This window comes from Heterodontus francisci, chromosome 8 (assembly GCF_036365525.1).
Source record: "Heterodontus francisci isolate sHetFra1 chromosome 8, sHetFra1.hap1, whole genome shotgun sequence".
In the NCBI taxonomy this organism is placed as follows: Eukaryota; Metazoa; Chordata; class Chondrichthyes; order Heterodontiformes; family Heterodontidae; genus Heterodontus; species Heterodontus francisci.
Window position 1 is genome coordinate 58,688,381 of NC_090378.1, and position 17,843 is coordinate 58,706,223.

A 17,843-nucleotide genomic window follows, 5' to 3' on the forward strand; every position below is an offset into this window, starting at 1 on the left:
GGTTTAATGAACGAGCCAGCTGATCCGCGAACCTCTCAATGTGCTAAGCAGTGTTATCAAATACCTGGTGGAAAAGAAATTATAGAAATCTGTTTAGCTCTTCGAGTTTGTTCTTTTAGTTGTTTTTAGTACTGATTAGCACTTAAAAATATATTTATACTATTTGTATACTGTCCAATACTGCATGATTATTGGTTCAGTACAATTTTATTCCTAAACATGTCATTTTCTAAAGAAAACTCAAAGACAAGCAATACGAAACATTTGATTTCAGTTCATTCTTTGTAAGAGCAAAGCATTCTCCCCTCCTTACTGTCTGAAGAGAACAACACATGCTAAGATGTATTTTCATGAGCATCACCCAGCACAGTTCCCGTACCTTGCCAGAGTGATCACTTTATTTGACAGTCCTGAGATTAAGCAATGATATGTTATTTGACTGTGGAAGAGGTCACACCAGAGCCTAATCCTGTATCCAGACGTCCTGACACATGCACCTTCCAGCAGGGGTAATTGGATAGTTACCAGGAATGGTAATACAGACTGAGATTTTAGTCCAATCTCGTGAAACCTCAAAGCAATCCTTACTGTACATGCGGCAGTTAACTGCGATTGTACAAGACGCTGAAGCATTAAGAAGTGGTACTACCACACGGTGAGACATTGCCCCACTATCCTTCATGCAGCGATTTCCTTTTCCTAGCTACATTGCAGGAGGGTGCACCAGATTGGAGACCTGGTTTCTCCCTGAAGAGAGGGTAAGAGCATTGGCAGGAGAGTGTACAAGGCTAGTGTCTAATCAACATTCCGTATAGTATTGAGAGGGGCCACGATGAAGGTACTAAAGGCAGAATTGAGAATGTTTTGGAAAGCACTGTGCAGTTACGATGAAGCATGCCAGCAGACCAGAAAGAACCTTGAAGTAATACAAAACCTGCATTGAATAACAAAGTGTCCATTCTTTTCTTCCTCCACAATGTTGGGACAATGTTTTACATTAAGAGAACTGCTAGCTGCTTTTTTTTGTGCTTTGGCTGCTGTTTGACTCCTTAAGAGAGAAATGGGATCAGTCTCAGCTGATAGACGACCAAAGGGCAAAACATAGATGGTGGGACTGTGTATAGAAAGATACAAATGGCAAATTAATAAAAACAGAAGCTTAGTGGCTGCCAGTTGGAAGAGCACGATCTTGTGGTGTCTATTACTTACATAAATGCCAGAAGTTGGATCTGTTCTGACGGAGGGTTTGCACTTGAAATGTTAACCATCTTTTGTCAAGCATCTCTTGTCAGATGCTGGCAGGCCAGTTGCGTATTTTGAGTATTTTCTGCTTTTATTTTGTGCCATAATAGTGTAGGCAGAGACCTGTGAGCAGTTGGTATGCTCACAGTCATGCCAACAGTTGATGTATATTCCCAAAAGAACAGAGTGGGGAGAAAAGGAGAGTTTGGTCCTCACATGAGAAAAACAGCTGACAAGTTAGAAAATTCTCATTGGCAAAATCCAGGTGCAATAGTTTGCTACTGAAGTGGAAGATGTGTCCTCTGCTCACCTTGTCTGAATACGCAATGCACACATTCAGGGGCTTTTGTTTGTTACTGTGGGTTTTAAAAGGGTGTTCAATGGTACAGGCTGCAGGACAAAAGAGTACAAGATCATCTTAGATCAATGGAGTGGTGCTGTAGCTTAAACGAGAAAAAATACTTGGGATGAGAATCACTGGAGCTCCAAACAGAAAAATAATGCTGCAGTAGTGAAAGTGGGCAGAAACCAAATGTTCTTGAATAGGAGCAAAGTGCTCTTGTTCTGAAATGGGGCTGATAGCAGTGCACTAGTTTTTTTTAATGAGACTAATCAGAGACTATTATTGAGATGTAGTACATGGCTAAGCAATATTAATTTCAAGCCAACAGCTCTGTTCAGATGATGTCAAAAAAGAGAAAACAACATTCAAGGATCCTCTTAAGTCAAAAGAACAAATATTGCTCGAGGGGCAAAAATTATTTTATACTGAGAATGTGCCCTTGGGGCATCAGCAGCTTCTCAGTAAACTTATTCAAGATATGGTCTTCAAGTCAAATATTAGCTGAAGATAGTGAATTGAAGCAGCATATTCAAACTCCAGCCTGTTATATTACAGTGTTTACTAAGGTTAGGTTTGCATCCCTGATTTCCTGCATATCAAGGGATGAAATTCTGCAGAAGCAGCCCAAGTTCATTGCCCTGTCACATTCTATGTTTCTGGTGGCCAGAAGGGACCTCACTGGGTTTCCTAAGTCTCTTCATTTGCATACTACTTGCATACTCCCATTGTGGTGTATGTGATGTGCTGCAAGCCTGGGCACAAGCAGAAATGTGCAGATGTCAATTGAAGCAACAGCTGCAGTTCCCGATGGCTAAAGATTGTTTCCTGCTGCTTCTTCTACTGAGTTGTATGAAGTATGAGGTGAGCCAGGAGTCTACCAATTCCTGTGGTGGAAGGAGGACGACTCGATTTTCTGAGAAGGCCTGGTAAATATGCTAAGGTGGGGATGGCAACAAGGGCTACCATTTCTGGCTTTGGGGCACCATCAAGGGCCCAATCAGCACAGCTCCAGGACATCACTGTTGAAGCTCTGCAAATAATGTCCTCCACCTAACCATCTTTAGCTGCTTCATCATTAACCTTCCCTACATCAAAAATGTCATTTGCTGACAACTCCACATTGTTCGGCTCCATTCGCATTATCCCCTGATAAGGCAGCAGCACATGCCAGCCTACTGCGAGAACCTGGTAACATCCAGATGTAGGAACGCAAGCGGCAGTAACATTCACACCATATAAGTGGCAGATAATGAATATCTCAAACAAGAGAAAGCGTAGCCAACTCCCCTTGACCTTCAATGGGACCACCATCAACGAGTCCCCGACCAGCAGCAGCTTGGGGACACCACTGACCAGAAGTGTAACTGGATCAGCCACATCAACAGTGCAGCTACAATAGCAGGGCAGAGACTGAGTACTTCCAGTGGGAAGAGGTTGATTGTGTGCAGAGGTTACACCATACTGGGCTGGAGGGACAGGCTCAACAGACCAGCTGATTCTTTTATGTTCTTTTTCATTTGTTTTGATCTGACATATGTCATCCATGGCACCATGAAATAAGCCAGTGGCATAAATGATCAAGAGAGTCATGACTAACTTCTGCAGGCAGGGCCATGTCAGTAATAGAGGAAGTTTGGAAGCAAAGTTCCATGACTGCCTCCCTGCTGAAATATATGTATAAGAGACATGGCTCCTCTGACATGCCCAGAAAACTGTGGCATGTTCCAAAAACATGGACCCCAGGTGGGTGCTAAGCCCTCCTTCACTCCGGGTGCATCTGTCTCTGCTCCTGGCTGAAAAACCCTTCATTCTCTTTCTCCTTAAGAGCGCAAGAAATTTCAGCGGAATTTCCATTCTATCCAAAGAGTGCTGTAGCCTAGCTCAGACAAGCTATCAAACTTAGAGGGGATGCAAAAGTGAAATTACAACAGAATAAACCAACATAATTTAGGAATTGAAGCTAACAATGCTACTGAAACATCAGTATGCAAAGAAAATAAAATGGGCCGAAAACAAGACCTTGAAAATCACTGCAAACAAGTAGGCAGCACAGCTTTAACCAGACCAAAGGATACCTCTGGTGGCCAATTATCTGGTTTTATAGGTACACAATGACATCAAACCATTGATGCAATATGTTAGAAATTTTGATGCAACCAGCACATGCCCAAATGTATGAAATCAAAGGCTCTAATGGAAGTCACACCATGGAGCAGCACAAACCACGTGTAGTTCACATGCAGGCAGAAAACCTGGAGAATTGTGTTTAAAATGCAAATTAAAGCCTAGCTCGGGTATAAAATTAAAACCTGACCCGGGCCCGACCAGACAACAGACAACCTGAACCTGACCCGGGCCCGAGTCCTTTAATTTTTCTAAATGCCCAACCCGACCCAAAAATAACAAACATATTAATGAAACAAAAAAAAATCGTTAATTAAAACGAAAACAAAACAAAACAGTACAGTCCAGCCCAACCAGACCTGAGCCCGAATGCTGGACACAGCATATAAACCCGACCTAAACCTGACACACGTCATCAGGTTTGGGTCGGGTAGCCAAGCTTTAATGCAAATTGGTTGCAAGATCACTGCCACTTCTGTGCCTGGTACATGCCTTGCACCACCAGTGCATGGGAGAGGAATTTCAGTCTTGTGCACTTCATAGGGGATGGTTACATGGTTGCATTCATAAAGGCATTGGAGCTAGTTGCCAATCCACCCTCATGGCTGGATCATGGTATATGCAATACATATAAAAGAGATCAATGATTTACAAAAGAAAGAATACCAGCATTACTGTGGTGCAAATAAGTGCAACTTTATTTTTAAAAATCTGGGATGATATTTAATTATTTGATGACTCTAACTGAGATATTTGAGCTACAGCTGGAATTTCATCCGCACCTTTATTAATCATGTATATGTTTACATATAATGTTTCCACTTACTTTGTGACACTCTCACCAGCTCAGTGACACTGAACACACCTGATGTGACAAAGCTGTCTTGGAAGCCCAAATGCCCTGCAAAACATGGAAATAAAGAAAAGTTAGCTTCTGCAGAGCACAAATTTGCAAACTGGAATTTTGTATTTCACAATAAAGTATGGACATCCTCAATTTAAAAGGAAAGACGTGAAACCTTTATTAAAAATACTCTCAATTAACCAAATAAGGTAAATAATCCAATTGAAGGCCTGCTCCCAAAGGGGAGAAAACAGTCAGCAATTGATCACTGATTCTTAAAGAGTGGACTGGTAATACAAAATATGAGATTACAAGTAGAATAGTAGATACCATAAAATCTAGTTGGAAATTGTAATCCATGTTGTTGTTTTTTGTAATAAATAAAATGCTAGGTTGTACTTTTTTCTTCTAGCTTTTTCTTGAAAGAAAATGTCAACTTAATAATGTTTCTGCCAATAGCCACTTGAATGATATATGACCATTGACTCATACATATTTTGAGAGATAAGTTGGCCACTTGCAGGGCTCTTCAAATTTGCTGCACTTCACGAACACTTTATGCCTGCCGAAAAGAAATATATAACAGAAGGAAGGGAGAAATAAACAATAGGCAATGGGGCCCGGAATCTGAAAGCCCTTATCTGGCTACAGGAAAAGAGTGTAAATTGGTGGCTCAGTATTAGTGGAACCCACAGCACGGAATTCTGCATCTTCAGGTAGCTCCCATGATCAATTCCGATTCATCCTGTTCCAATCTTTCACACATTCAGGCTCTCTATCAATCTCAGGAATAGCATTTACAAACTTAGCATCATAGCACAGCATGTCCTATCAAGTCATTTGTTTTTACAAGATGGCAGTCTTGGCTCAGTGGTAGCATTCTCATCGCTGAGTCAGAAGATTGTGGTTCAAGCTCCACTCCAGCAATAATCTCATCTGGCACTTCAGCGCAGCACTGAGGAAATAAATGCTGCACTGCCAGAGGTGCCGTCTTTTGGATGAAATGTTAAAGGCCCTGAGAGGCCCTGTCTGCTCGCTCAGATGGATGTAAAAGATACCATAATCATACATTTTAAAGCAAAGCAAGGCAGTTCCCTCCGGTATCCTGGCCAATATTTATCCCTCCAACCATATCACAGAACAGATTATCTGGTCTTTATCGCACTGTTGTTTGTGGGGCTTCGCTGTGCACATATTGACGACTGCGTTTCCGACATTACAACAGTGACTACGCTTCAAAAGTACTTCATGAGCTCTGATGTACTCTGGCACGTCCTGAGATCATGAAAAGTGCTATAGAAAAGCATGTTCTTTCTTCTTTCAACATGATTGTAATACTTGTTCCTCATAGATTACAATAAGAGCTCCCAAGAAGCTGCCCATCCACAATCCTGAAGCATGATGAGTGTTAACACTTCACAGTAGGCAGTGACACTCACTCCACCTGTTGCAAGCACCTGCAGAGGTCCATCCATTCAAGGGGATTTGGGTCTTGGGACTGTGGAGGGAGCATAAGGAGGAGCATGTGGAGGTGGCAGTAGAAAAGCAGGATCTTGCTAACAAGAGGGACAGTTCAAGGCCACCCATAGCTGATGACTTCTGGATTTTCCATCCACAGCCAGTACACAATTGTTTTCTGAGCTGTCAATTCTTGGAGTCTATTTGCACATGTGCACCCAGAAAGGTATGATGGCTATTGTCTGCTAGCTCTAAGCTCTGGAATTCCCTCCAAACCTGTATCCCCTTCCTTTCAGCCCCTCCTTAAAATCTACCTCTTTGGTCAAGCTTGTATTCACCCCCAATATCTCTTTATTTGACAGCGTCAATTCTTGTCTGTGTACTTACTCTTCTGTGAAGTGCCTTAGGATGTTTTCTTGTGTTCAAGGTGCTATACATTCTGCAAGTTATTGTTGCTGCTGCTGCATCTGTATGGTTGTGTTGAAGTGCTTCACAGAACTGCAGGCCACTCTGGAACACTTAACACATCCTGGGCCATCTTCAGCACAGGGGTCCAAAAGCAGTTGTGGGTACACTTGAGAATATTTTGATATTTGGGCTCAAGTGTCGGTGAGTGTGCCCTTACCAGGGAATTACTATAGCAGCACAGTGCTCCCTTGAAGATCACAGGTCATGCTGAAGGAGCGCCCAGCAGGAGTGAGTCAAGATTAAGCTGGGTGTGGAAGCCGTCACTCAGGATGATTCAACATCTGTGCCATCTGACTGTTCCACTCAAATAACCCAGGTTGAGGTAGAAAGAGCGCCCAAGCATCCAAAATAGCATCAGGTGTGGCTTCAACAATTGCAAGGCCAACTGATGCCCCCACACAAGCCACTCAAATGACATTGAGCAGCCAGCCTACTCACTTCCTTCTTTCACCTAGAAAGAGCACTAGATTAGTTAGTATGCAGATTAGGTAGACTACACACAGTGACAGAGGGGAAGCATGGGATGCAAAATGATAAAGATGCCTATGCAAAGTAATTCATATGAGCAACTATTTTGATTACATTTTCCATTATGGCCAGAAAGGTTCAGTTGTAATGGGGCAGATGAGCAGTGGGTGTGCAAGGTAGATGATGTTAAATAGAGGATAATGGAGTATATCTTGGTGATTCATGTAAGCAAGCACACTTGGTCAGAACTGCTTATGCATGGATACAGTACAATATTTAATGAGTTGTCCACGACCGAATGTTGCAGACTGGCACATTCCAAGGTCCAGGACTACGTGCTGAGGGACGCACTAAAGCTTGGGGCAGCCGCAGCAAAGGCTCAATGGGGAAAGACCACAGTGTAAGGTCCCCCCACCAAGCTGAACTGAGGGGCTGGATCCATGGGAAACCCCTCGAACTATATCGGGAAAATTTTCATTTGCTGTAAATGTAAAAATGTAATTGGCATGACAAATGTGAAATGGAAGGGTTGTGAAGGAACTCATGATTGTATTGAAGGAAACTGATCCCCCTTGCAATGTTTGTATTTTTTGGTGCTGTTTGAAACTGTTTGGCAATGTAATTTTTACAGATTTTATGAATAAAGTATATTTTGGAAATTAAAAAAAAATTAATTGATGTATTGCATATTGCAATTAGCCAAAGAATTATTGTGGGCTGCGTTGATGCACATGGAGGCACCTCTTTCGGCTTTGCTCATTTACCCAGTAACTCCTCTTCATCCTCACTTCTTTACGGCAAGAGGGATTCGTAGAGGAATGCTCACTGTAACTCAGCAGGGTGTTGCAGAGCTGTCAATCCACCTGAAATACTGTGATGTGGGCAAACAAGGTTACTGAAGCAAGGTCAAAAAGCCCAAATCAAAAAATACATAAGGGACTGAACTTCCACCAGCCCAACTCCAGGGGTGGAATTTTATGCTCTCCCCCGCGGCTGGTTTGGAGGTGGGGATAGCATAAAATCAGGTGGGATGGTGGCAGGGCTGTCCCGCCACCATCCCGCCTTTACCAAAATTTAGTCTGAGGCAGGAAGGCCTGTGAACCGTCATCCCGCCCAGCCGCCAATTGAGGTCTTTTACTGGATAATTAACCCTCAATTAAGGGTCTCTTCCAGCCACAATTACCCATCACCACATGGGAAGCACACCACAAAAAACTGTATGGACTGCTTCCTGGCTCCGGTGATTGGGGGGGGGGGGGGGGGGGGGTTGGTGGGTCCCCCTCATTCGAAAGTACAGTGCCTGAACGAGGGACCGAGGGATGGGGTGGGGGAGGGGGTGCTGCTGAGGGCCACCCCCTGGCTATGCTGCCAAACCCCCTCCCCCGTGAGACCTCTCACACCCTGACCTACCTTAAGCCTGGTTGCAGCGCCCCTCCTCGGTGTCTGGTTGCTGCAGCTACAGCAGCAGCCACTGCCTCTGTGGTGGCGCTACAGCTGCCAGCCTCTGATTTGCCAGGACTTCTGGCAACGGGGTCCCAAATCTTGTGGAAGGCCCACCGCTGTCCAGTTAAGTGCACGATTGGCACTAAATTCAGCGGGCCTTCCGTAGAAGCGATGACTTGGGGATCTCAGTGTCAGTTTCCCCCAACGTTGAAACCCCTGCAGCCAGCATAAAACTACCCCCCTTCCCCCCCCCCCCCAGCTGTTTAATACGTTAGTTAAAAATCATGCGGCCAAAAATCTGCTGACTGCATACCATCAGTTACAATAGCAGGCCTAATGAAACATTTTTCAGGTTCTTTTTTGCTCCCCTTATAAAGGAAGTTGATGGGGCACTTCCAGCATGTTTCCAAGGAACTTGCACATTCCCCACTCCGTCGAAAGTGGGCACATTCGGTTGGAATTATCTGCTTCCTCCAAGTGGCAAGTGTCGGGGATGTGCCCTTCGTGGCCTAGTCCCATCATTGCTATGGGAATCAGGACTGTCCACCAAGCCCAGATAATCTTCCAAGGTCAGTGAGGGAAGTTTCCTGCAGGCGCATTCCAAAACTTAGACCAGAATGTCACCTTCATCCAACGCTCATATATAATTCTACTACCACTGATTCATCCCCTGCCATCATCTGTTGATCCCCTACTCTAAGGAACACTAATTTTCTTCCCCAACTGCCCCTGAAAAATAATGAAGCAGTGTTAATATCAATGGCTCGGATGTTTTGCTCAGTGGCAAAAGCACAACACTTGGAGTTCACGTCACTGGCAGCTGCCTACAGACTTTATGTGGGCTTTTGAGCTGAAACTTGCTGTCTGATCCAGCAGAGTGCCCTATACAGTAGATCTATGACGTGTGTGCAGGGCAAGCAATAGCATGGCTCTTCAACCAACCAGAATGAAGAATTCTCAGGGAGCCACACAGAGTCTAAACCAGGAAGTATAAATTAGAATATTTAATTGATTGTAAAATCATAAACAGAAAGTGAAATAAAGAGATGGAAAGAAAGTTAAGATTGAGAGAGAGAAAAGAGACAGTAAAAAGATTACTTTTTAAAAATCAACAATAATTAAATTCTGAAGGATTGAGACTCCATAATTGTAAAATTATAATTTTAGTGCCGAAGAGGTTGTTTGGCAGTAATTAAGACTTATCATTAAAATCCACTTACACCTGGATGCATCAGCCCTAACTTTTTCTGGAGGTTTAGTGGGTAACAAATAGCAATTTCATTGGCACTGCAACTTCTTTCCCTCACTGGACTTCAATGTCAAATATCTCGGCGCGATACTGGTGCAGCGTGGCTTGTGGAGGAGCAGGACAAATCAGACAGCACCTCTGGATTTCTGCATTTAACTGCACATGTGCAGATTAGGCAGTTGTTGTCCGATCTACTCCATTACAACAGTGAGTGCCGTTAGCCTCACTGTTATGTTTAATGCAAAATCCGGGCCTATAAATTCCTCTATCGCAATTTTAGACAGATATTTTTAAAGGTACTAAATGATTCTCCTTTGGGTGCTTTTTTACATATTAGCAATTGTGTGTGAAAACTACTAACCTTGCTTGAGAGCTTGTGAATTTTGTACTTATATCCTATAGGCCTATGCGTGTTGCCCAACAGAAATAGTTTTCTTACTTGCCTTTCATTATTTTGAATACCTGTATCATATCTCCTCTCTTTTTTCTTAGCGCCAGTAAAAATAAGTTTAGTTACTTCAGCATTTCTTCAAGAATATTCTTTTAAGGCCTGGAATCATCTTGATCACAGCTCAGTGTCCTCCAGATGCACCAATGTACCCAATTTGCCTGGTTAATAACAGCCTCATAATGATTAGATACTTTCAAAATATGGTTAATGATCACTTCAAATTTCTTTTCAATTTTGGCCTCTGGCAATGGAGACCCTTTCATGTTATACACATGTTTAATATTACCTGTCCCTGTATATATTACTCTATGTCAGTGGTGTCAAATGGACTCAAATCTGGCCTGCGGAACAGTGTCAGCTGGCTCATAGACATCCCCTCAGACAAGACCTAGCTATCACGAAATTTCCCAAATGTCCTCAAAATCTTGTCAGATGAGGCAGCTGCTTTTGCAGCACTTCAAGTTTCTAAAGTCAGTCTCTCCTTTGGCTCAGATGTTTCTCGAACTCCTCACCTCCTGGCCATGCTTTTTGGCTCATGCTGTTATGTTGCGTACACCGCTCCCCACCCCCCATCCCCCCGGGTTGTGCTCTCTGATCCTCCAATCACAGCTTTACTTTTCCCCACCCACTTAAGCAGCTTTATCAGTTGGGTTTGAGAACTCAGCTCACAGTCTGACCGGAATTTTCCTCCTGCAAGCACACTTTCACGCTCTGCAATCCAGCCTAGTGCTCCTTTGCACCACACTTAATACTGCTTTAACTGAGATATATCTCATATTACTTGACATTGTGTAAAAATGTATTCTATCCCCTGAGACTGGATGGTGCATTCCACAGCAGACTGAAGTTGAAGGATTCGATCTACCCAGAGTCTGAGAAATCAGAGAAGAAAATGACAGTTGCACAAGGAAATAGAAAAGGATAGGGGATTGGATGGGGAGAAATCTAGCTCCTATTAAAAGGAGCAAGAAATTAGAGATGAAAAAAGAAAGAACTGAGGAAAAGATCAGAAGATCATTGAAACGAACTGTGATGAGGTGGTGATGAAAGCAAGCTTTCTCTATGAGCGTTTGAGAGCAAATTCAGACAACTTATACTGGGAACTATAAAATGGAATTCAAAGAGTGTCTCAGTACATTGTGGTGAAACAAGCTGTAGTTAAGGTGAAACACGGATAATGGATGAAGATATCACGGTGGGATCAGGTGGTGACTCGCGAGGCCCAGTGACATGTTATTGTCAGAAGCCCTTTGCAGACAGGCCAGTGATTGAACATAACCAGCATAATACAATGTTTTTGTGCCAAAATCCAAAAGTCTAATGCCCCTGATGTCTTTTTCTATGAGAAATGTGGAGATGTGAAAGAACAGAGTAAATTGGGCTCAAGCCAGAAGAAGCTTCCTTGAATGAAGTATTCCTGAGCCTGTTTTGTGACTTGTTTGCATGAGGTAAAAAAATTGAAATGGAAAAAAGGGCAGTAGGTCAGCCAAAGAAAGCCTGTAAAAAGCCAGAAGTGAGTTACTTTATTTGAGCAGTAAAGGTTACAAAGTATACAGATTGCCCTGTGCAGGAAGGGTTGATCCTTTCCTCTCTTCTTGCAGTTTTCCTTTCCACTGTGGAGGACTCAAAGATAATGCAAGGTACATGCAACAGTGAGTATTATGTGCTTTTGGTTTAAAGTGAGAAATCACTAAGGCAGAGAGTTGTGGTTGTATAACAGATTAACCCTAACCCTCACCCTGTGGAGAATAGTAGATAGCTCAGTTTCAAGCCCATCCTGATTTTGTGCCCTATTAGGAATCATCCTTCTCAAGCTATTGCTCGCTCTCAAATAATCGATCGCTAATTCTGGTCTAATCAATATTTGCAAGCATGTTTTTTACCTGTCTATTCCACTGATGATCATGCACACTTCTGGAACTCTGTTCTTGAAGACTTCAAAGAATAATCAATCTGTTATTGCCCTGGACATTGCCAAAGTCTTGGACTGAGTCTGGCACTGTATGCTTCTAACCATGTTATCATCATGCAGTCTCCCATCAAAGCTGCATTCGTAGCCATCTAGTTTCCTTTCAAATCACTTTATTTGGTTTGTAGTGGTTGGCTCAACCAACAGCTCTTTTTCCATTAATTCCAAGGATTACTGTTTCTTCTTCATATCAATTACCTCCTTTACTCACCATCCAACTCTATCCACTCTTTTGCTGATGATTCCACTTTACATTCATCAACGCTCAGACTGCATGCTCTCAGTGTTCACAACTGCCAGTTCTCTCGCAATGTAATGGTTGAATCAATACATTTTGATCTCTTTCAAGGGTCAACGGCGCTAAGTAAATCTTGTTTCTTTCAGTTCTTTAAAAACAGTTTCTTTGTATTTCGCACAGGGATCATGTCTTATCTTTAATGCTTAACATTAGAGCCATTAATGATTTTAACCAGTTAATGACTGCAAATATAGTGCATAAAGGAATTTCACACAAATGGATTAACCAATGTGCTAAAAACAGTGCACAAAGGAATCTCAACACTATTATGTGTTCACTTCAGTATGATATCGCAGTGGTGATTTGATCAGACATTTGAATGAAATAAATAGACTATTTCAGCCAAGGGATGGTTTTGGTGATTTTGCTTTTGATACAAATCTGCTTTTAAATTGCTATGGCAGTTGAATGGACTGAGATATAGTACAATAAGTGCACTGTTTCTGTGGAAGCAAGAATCCTCCAAAATGCACTTCACCTCTATCCCCTCCCCCAAATTCCAGCAACTGAAGTCCAAATTGCATGCATTTTATTGTTATTACAACTTGCTCACAGCATAATTGAAAGAGATGGGACTGGTAGGTATGCAAATTCAAATTGAGATAGTAACACACACATGCTGGAAAGAATAAGGAGGCATTCACCAATGATACATTTTTCCACAAAAATTAGTAAGCACTCAATAAATTTCAGTCGCTTCGGCCCAAATACACAGATGTGTTGTTCCTGTAAATAAGTCACAGCATTAAGTCTCCAAGGTCAGATTAAACACCTCCTTCCTGTATTTTTCTGGCTGGAAAATGCCAAGGGAGGGACTGATCACTCAGTGTAGAAAGTGAAAAGGAGTGAAATTGGACAACAGTATCAGCATAACCTTTTAACTGCAGCAGTCATGGTTGACTGTCCTTTGACCCTGAGAGATTATCTGGGATTTCAATGACAACTGTTAGAACTGAGTGTTTTTGAATAGAGAACAATAATCAGAGGCCGAGCAATAAAAGGCAGCAGAATCCCTGCCCAGATCAGAGCACTGATTGGAAAATTGTTTCCTGGTTCAGATTTAATAGACTGTAATAATGAGAATTTTGTAAACAAAAAAGTGAAAAGAGGACTAAAATAACTACATGCTCAACATAAAGTCAGAGCTGCAGTTATCCATTGGCACTTCCAGGGCTGCAGAAGCTGTCTACATTTAATTCTCTTAGGCTCTTATAGACAGATGAAAGTTGCCTTCCTTGTCTGTCTTCATTGTCTGGGGTAGGCTATCAAACAATATCCATTATAAGTCCACTGATTCCACAGCTACCCTGACTACACCTCCTCCCACCCTCGTTCCTGTAAGGACTCTATTCTCCCAGTTTCTCCTTCTCGGTCGCATCTGTTCTGAAGATGCTATCTTCCATACTGGTGCTTCCGATGTGCCTTCCTTTTTCCTCAACCAAGGAATTCCCTTCACCGTGACTGACAGAGCCTTTGACGGTGTCCTTTCCATTCCCCACACTTCTACTGTCAACCCTTCCCCTCCCTCCCAGAACCATGATGGGGATCCCTTTGTCCTTGCCATCCACCTCATCAGCCTTCACAAATGGGGTAGTGTAGGAGGCCACTTCCACCGTGTCAAATGTGATACCACCAAACATATCTTCCCCTCCCCTTTCAGCATCCTAAAGGAACTGTTCCCGCCCCGACACCCTGGTCCACTCCTCAATCACCCCAGCAGCCCCTTCCCTTCATATGGCACTTTCCCATGAAAGTGCAGGAGATGCAACACCTGCATTTTTAACTCCTCCCTTCCCACCATCCAGGGCTATAAGCATTCCTTCAGGTGAAATAGCATCTTACTTGTACTTCTTTCAACTTAGTATACTATATTTGCTCCTCTCTATTGGGGACAGCAAATGCAGATTGGGTGACCGCTTTGTGGAACATCTCTGTTCAGTCTGCAAGCCTGTTGCCTGTCATTTTAATTTTTGTCCCACTCCAATCTAATATCTCTGTCCTCAGCCTCCTACACTGTTCCAATGAAGCTCAAAGTAAGCTCAAGGAACAGCACCTCATCTTTGGATTAGGCATTTTACAATCTTCTGAACTCAACACTGAGTTCAACAATTTCTGATTATAACCACTGCCCCAACTTTTTCAGACAGCAGCTATTGATGATGATTCTGCTACTCCCATTTACACCTCCATTATACCCGTCTTGTACTTGTTGACTTGTCCCCTTGCCATCTCCTTTTGCCTTACGCCATAATCCCTTTTGTCATTTAATCTCTCCAGTTTTCGACCCTATTACAGACCTTCCCTTTTGTTCTATTTTCCCCTCCCCCACCATCCCTGCCTCTATATTTGCTTAAAATGTGTTGCATCGCTAACTTTGTCCAGTTCTGACAAAAGGTCATCAACCTGCAACGTTAACTCTGCTTCTCTCTCCTGGCCTGCTGAGAATTTCCAGCATTATCAGATTTCCAGCATCTGCAGTATTTTGCTTTGACATTTGCCTGCTTTTCACATTAGGGTCCACTTATGTTTGAGGTTATGTACATTCTTTCAGAATCTGGTGACTCCTTACTTACGTTTAAGGGGTTAAACATTAACCTTTGAATTACTAACAAAGACTGAAATCTATTAACAAATCTACCTTGTGACAAACATCCAAATATCTCTTCAGACTACTAGAAAAGATCGGATGTCCACCAGAGCTACTAAGTATCATCACCTCATTCCATGACAATATGAAAGGCACAGTTCAGCATAGCGGCACCTCATCAGACCCCTTTCCTGTCCTGAGTGGTGTGAAACAGGGCTGTGTTCTCGCACCTACACTGTTTGGGATTTTCTACTCCCTGCTGCTCTCACATGCGTTCAAGTCTTCAGAAGAAGGAATTTTCCTCCACACAAGGTCAGGTGGCAGGTTGTTCAACCTTGCCCGCCTAAGAGCGAAGACCAAAGTACGGAAAGTCCTCATCAGGGAACTCCTCTTTGCTGACGATGCTGCATTAACATCTCACACTGAAGAGTGTCTGCAGAGTCTCATCGACAGGTTTGCGGCTGCCTGCAATGAATTTTGCCTAACCATCAGCCTCAAGAAAACAAACATCATGGGACAGGATGTCAGAAATGCTCCATCCATCAATATCAGCGACCACGCTCTGGAAGTGGTTCAAGAGTTCACCTACCTAGGCTCAACTATCACCAGTAACCTGTCTCTTGATGCAGAAATCAACAAGCGCATGGCAAAGGCTTCCACTGCTATGTCCAGACTGGCCAAGAGAGTGTGGGAAAATGGCGCACAGACACGGAACACAAAGGTCCAAGTGTATCAAGCCTGTGTCCTCAGTACCTTGCTCTACAGCAACGAGGCCTGGACAACATATGTCAGCCAAGAGCGACGTCTCAATTCATTCCACCTTCGCTGCCTCCGGAGAATCCTTGGCATCAGGTGGCAGGACCGCATCTCCAACACAGTAGTCCTCGAGGCGGCCAACATCCCCAGCTTATACACTCTACAGAGCCAGCGGCGCTTGAGATGGCTTGGTCATGTGAGCCACATGGAAGATGGCAGGATCCCCAAGGACACATTGTACAGCGAGCTCGCCACTGGTATCAGACCCACCGGCGTCCATGTCTCCGCTTTAAAGATGTCTGCAAACACGACATGAAGTCCTGTGACATTGATCACAAGTCGTGGGAGTCAGTTGCCAGCGATCGCCAGAGCTGGCAGGCAGCCATAAAGGTGTGGCTAAAGTGTGGCGAGTCGAAGAGACTTAGCAGTTAGCAGGAAAAAAGACAGAAGCGCAAGGGGAGAGCCAACTGTGTAACAGCCCCAACAACCAATTTTTTCTGCAGCACCTGTGGAAGAGTCTGTCACTGTAGTATTGGCCTTTATAGCCACTCCAGGCGCTGCTCCACAAACCACTGACCACCTCCAGGCGCTTGCCCATTGTCTCCTGAGACAAGGAGGCCAAAGAAGAAGAAGTACTGAAAAGCACAGAGCCCAGCAGCTTTTCATTACAATAGTTTTTGTCAGTAATATATTTTATCATATATTCACATTTACAAAGTACAAGTGTTTAAACATTTCTGTAAATTCTGTAAAATGCATAGTAATTTGGTTTTAAAGTACAATGTTGTATTCATACCTTCTCCTTTTCAACTTTTTGCTCTTTATTTGCTTTCCCCTCTTATTTATTCTTCCCTTTAGGTCTCTCCCACCCACTCCTGCTCCCCATCCTCTAATCCCATGTCATGTAGCAGTACTTAATCAAGAGGTCAAGCTGGTAACCCATGGCCAGGTCTGGCTCAGTCAATGGAATCTGTAACTACTGCCTACAGTAACTCTTTCATTTCCTCACATAAACAGCCCAGTGAATGTGTGGGGGATCATAACCAGGTCTGATCAAACATTAGTTCTTGCCAATGCTACTGTTGTCAAATAATGACAGTTTTACAGGGCTCTGTGACTTAGTGGGAGTCAGGGAAATACTAGGACTGAGATTTATAAGATCAAAAAATGAGACGTTGCAAATCAATTTCCACTGAGCAGCAAAAAAAAAATTCTATGGCCCCTGGTGAGCAAGTGTCCACGTGTAGGGAGGGAAGAGTGATGTCCAACTCGAAGATCCTCCAAACTCACTTCTTCTTCTATATCTTCATCCTTGGCCTCTTCATACCATCAAACTAAAGGTATTTCCACTGAGAAATTCATGCTAGGTGTGAAAAGCAATACACTGAGCAGGGCTCAGTACAAGTAACAGCCAAAGTGCTGACTGAAGCCTCAAAGGATTAAAAAGATTTCTATGTAGGAAGTGAATCAGTAGCAGCACACAAAATGACTTCCCAAGTGTGTTATCTGCCCATGAATACTTTTCAGCAGCTCTTCCCACCCCTTAATATACTGACAGTAATTATTTGGGGTGGGTTTGCATTGTTAATGAAGGATAATTGGTGGAAGTGTTAGTCACACATCTTGACCATATTCAAATGTGCTGAACTGACCTTCTGGAAGGCCTTAAAGAATGCAGGTGTTTCTGTGGTGGATTTCAGGCAGTAGTCTTTAAGAGTGCATTTTAATTTATTTACTGTACTGGGGGCAGTAATTCAACAAAATCTGGGGCAATATATTGTTTCTAAAATGTAAATATTATAATTAGAAAATGGAAGCCAGATTGCTGGATTTTACTGAAGATTATTAATGGCTCCCACAGGAGCTCTGATGTGATATGATAAACTTTTAACAAAAAGCTAAGTGTGAGTATCAGCATATTCCCCTAAAAACCTAAGAGGAATCAATCTTGTATGTATCACCTTGAGCCTCTGCTTCAACTAAGGTTACAAAAGGTTGCCAGCTCACATACAACATACACATGGACCAGGTACTTAAGTAAGGAAAAATGACCAAAATCTAAATGATTGAGCTTCGATTTGTGATCACATTAGCATTGTACAGTTTGTGCAACGTGAATGAAATGAGCATGAAATATAAAAAT

The 17,843-nt window shown here is 43.0% G+C and overlaps 1 protein-coding gene and 1 pseudogene across 10 annotated transcripts in view; one reads left to right on the plus strand and one right to left on the minus strand.

Moving 5' to 3' along the window:
* The window catches only part of nfia (nuclear factor I/A), a 516,334-nt gene that overhangs the window by 203,735 nt on the left and 294,756 nt on the right, over nucleotides 1–17,843 (minus strand). For all 10 annotated transcript variants that reach the window (XM_068037192.1, XM_068037191.1, XM_068037196.1 and 7 more), the window contains one exon: nucleotides 4,536–4,610. In XM_068037192.1, coding sequence (XP_067893293.1) covers nucleotides 4,536–4,610 — 75 coding nt within the window. The remainder of the gene's footprint in view (nucleotides 1–4,535; nucleotides 4,611–17,843) is intronic.
* Nucleotides 5,595–11,496, plus strand: LOC137373000 (PHD finger protein 23B-like; annotated as a pseudogene).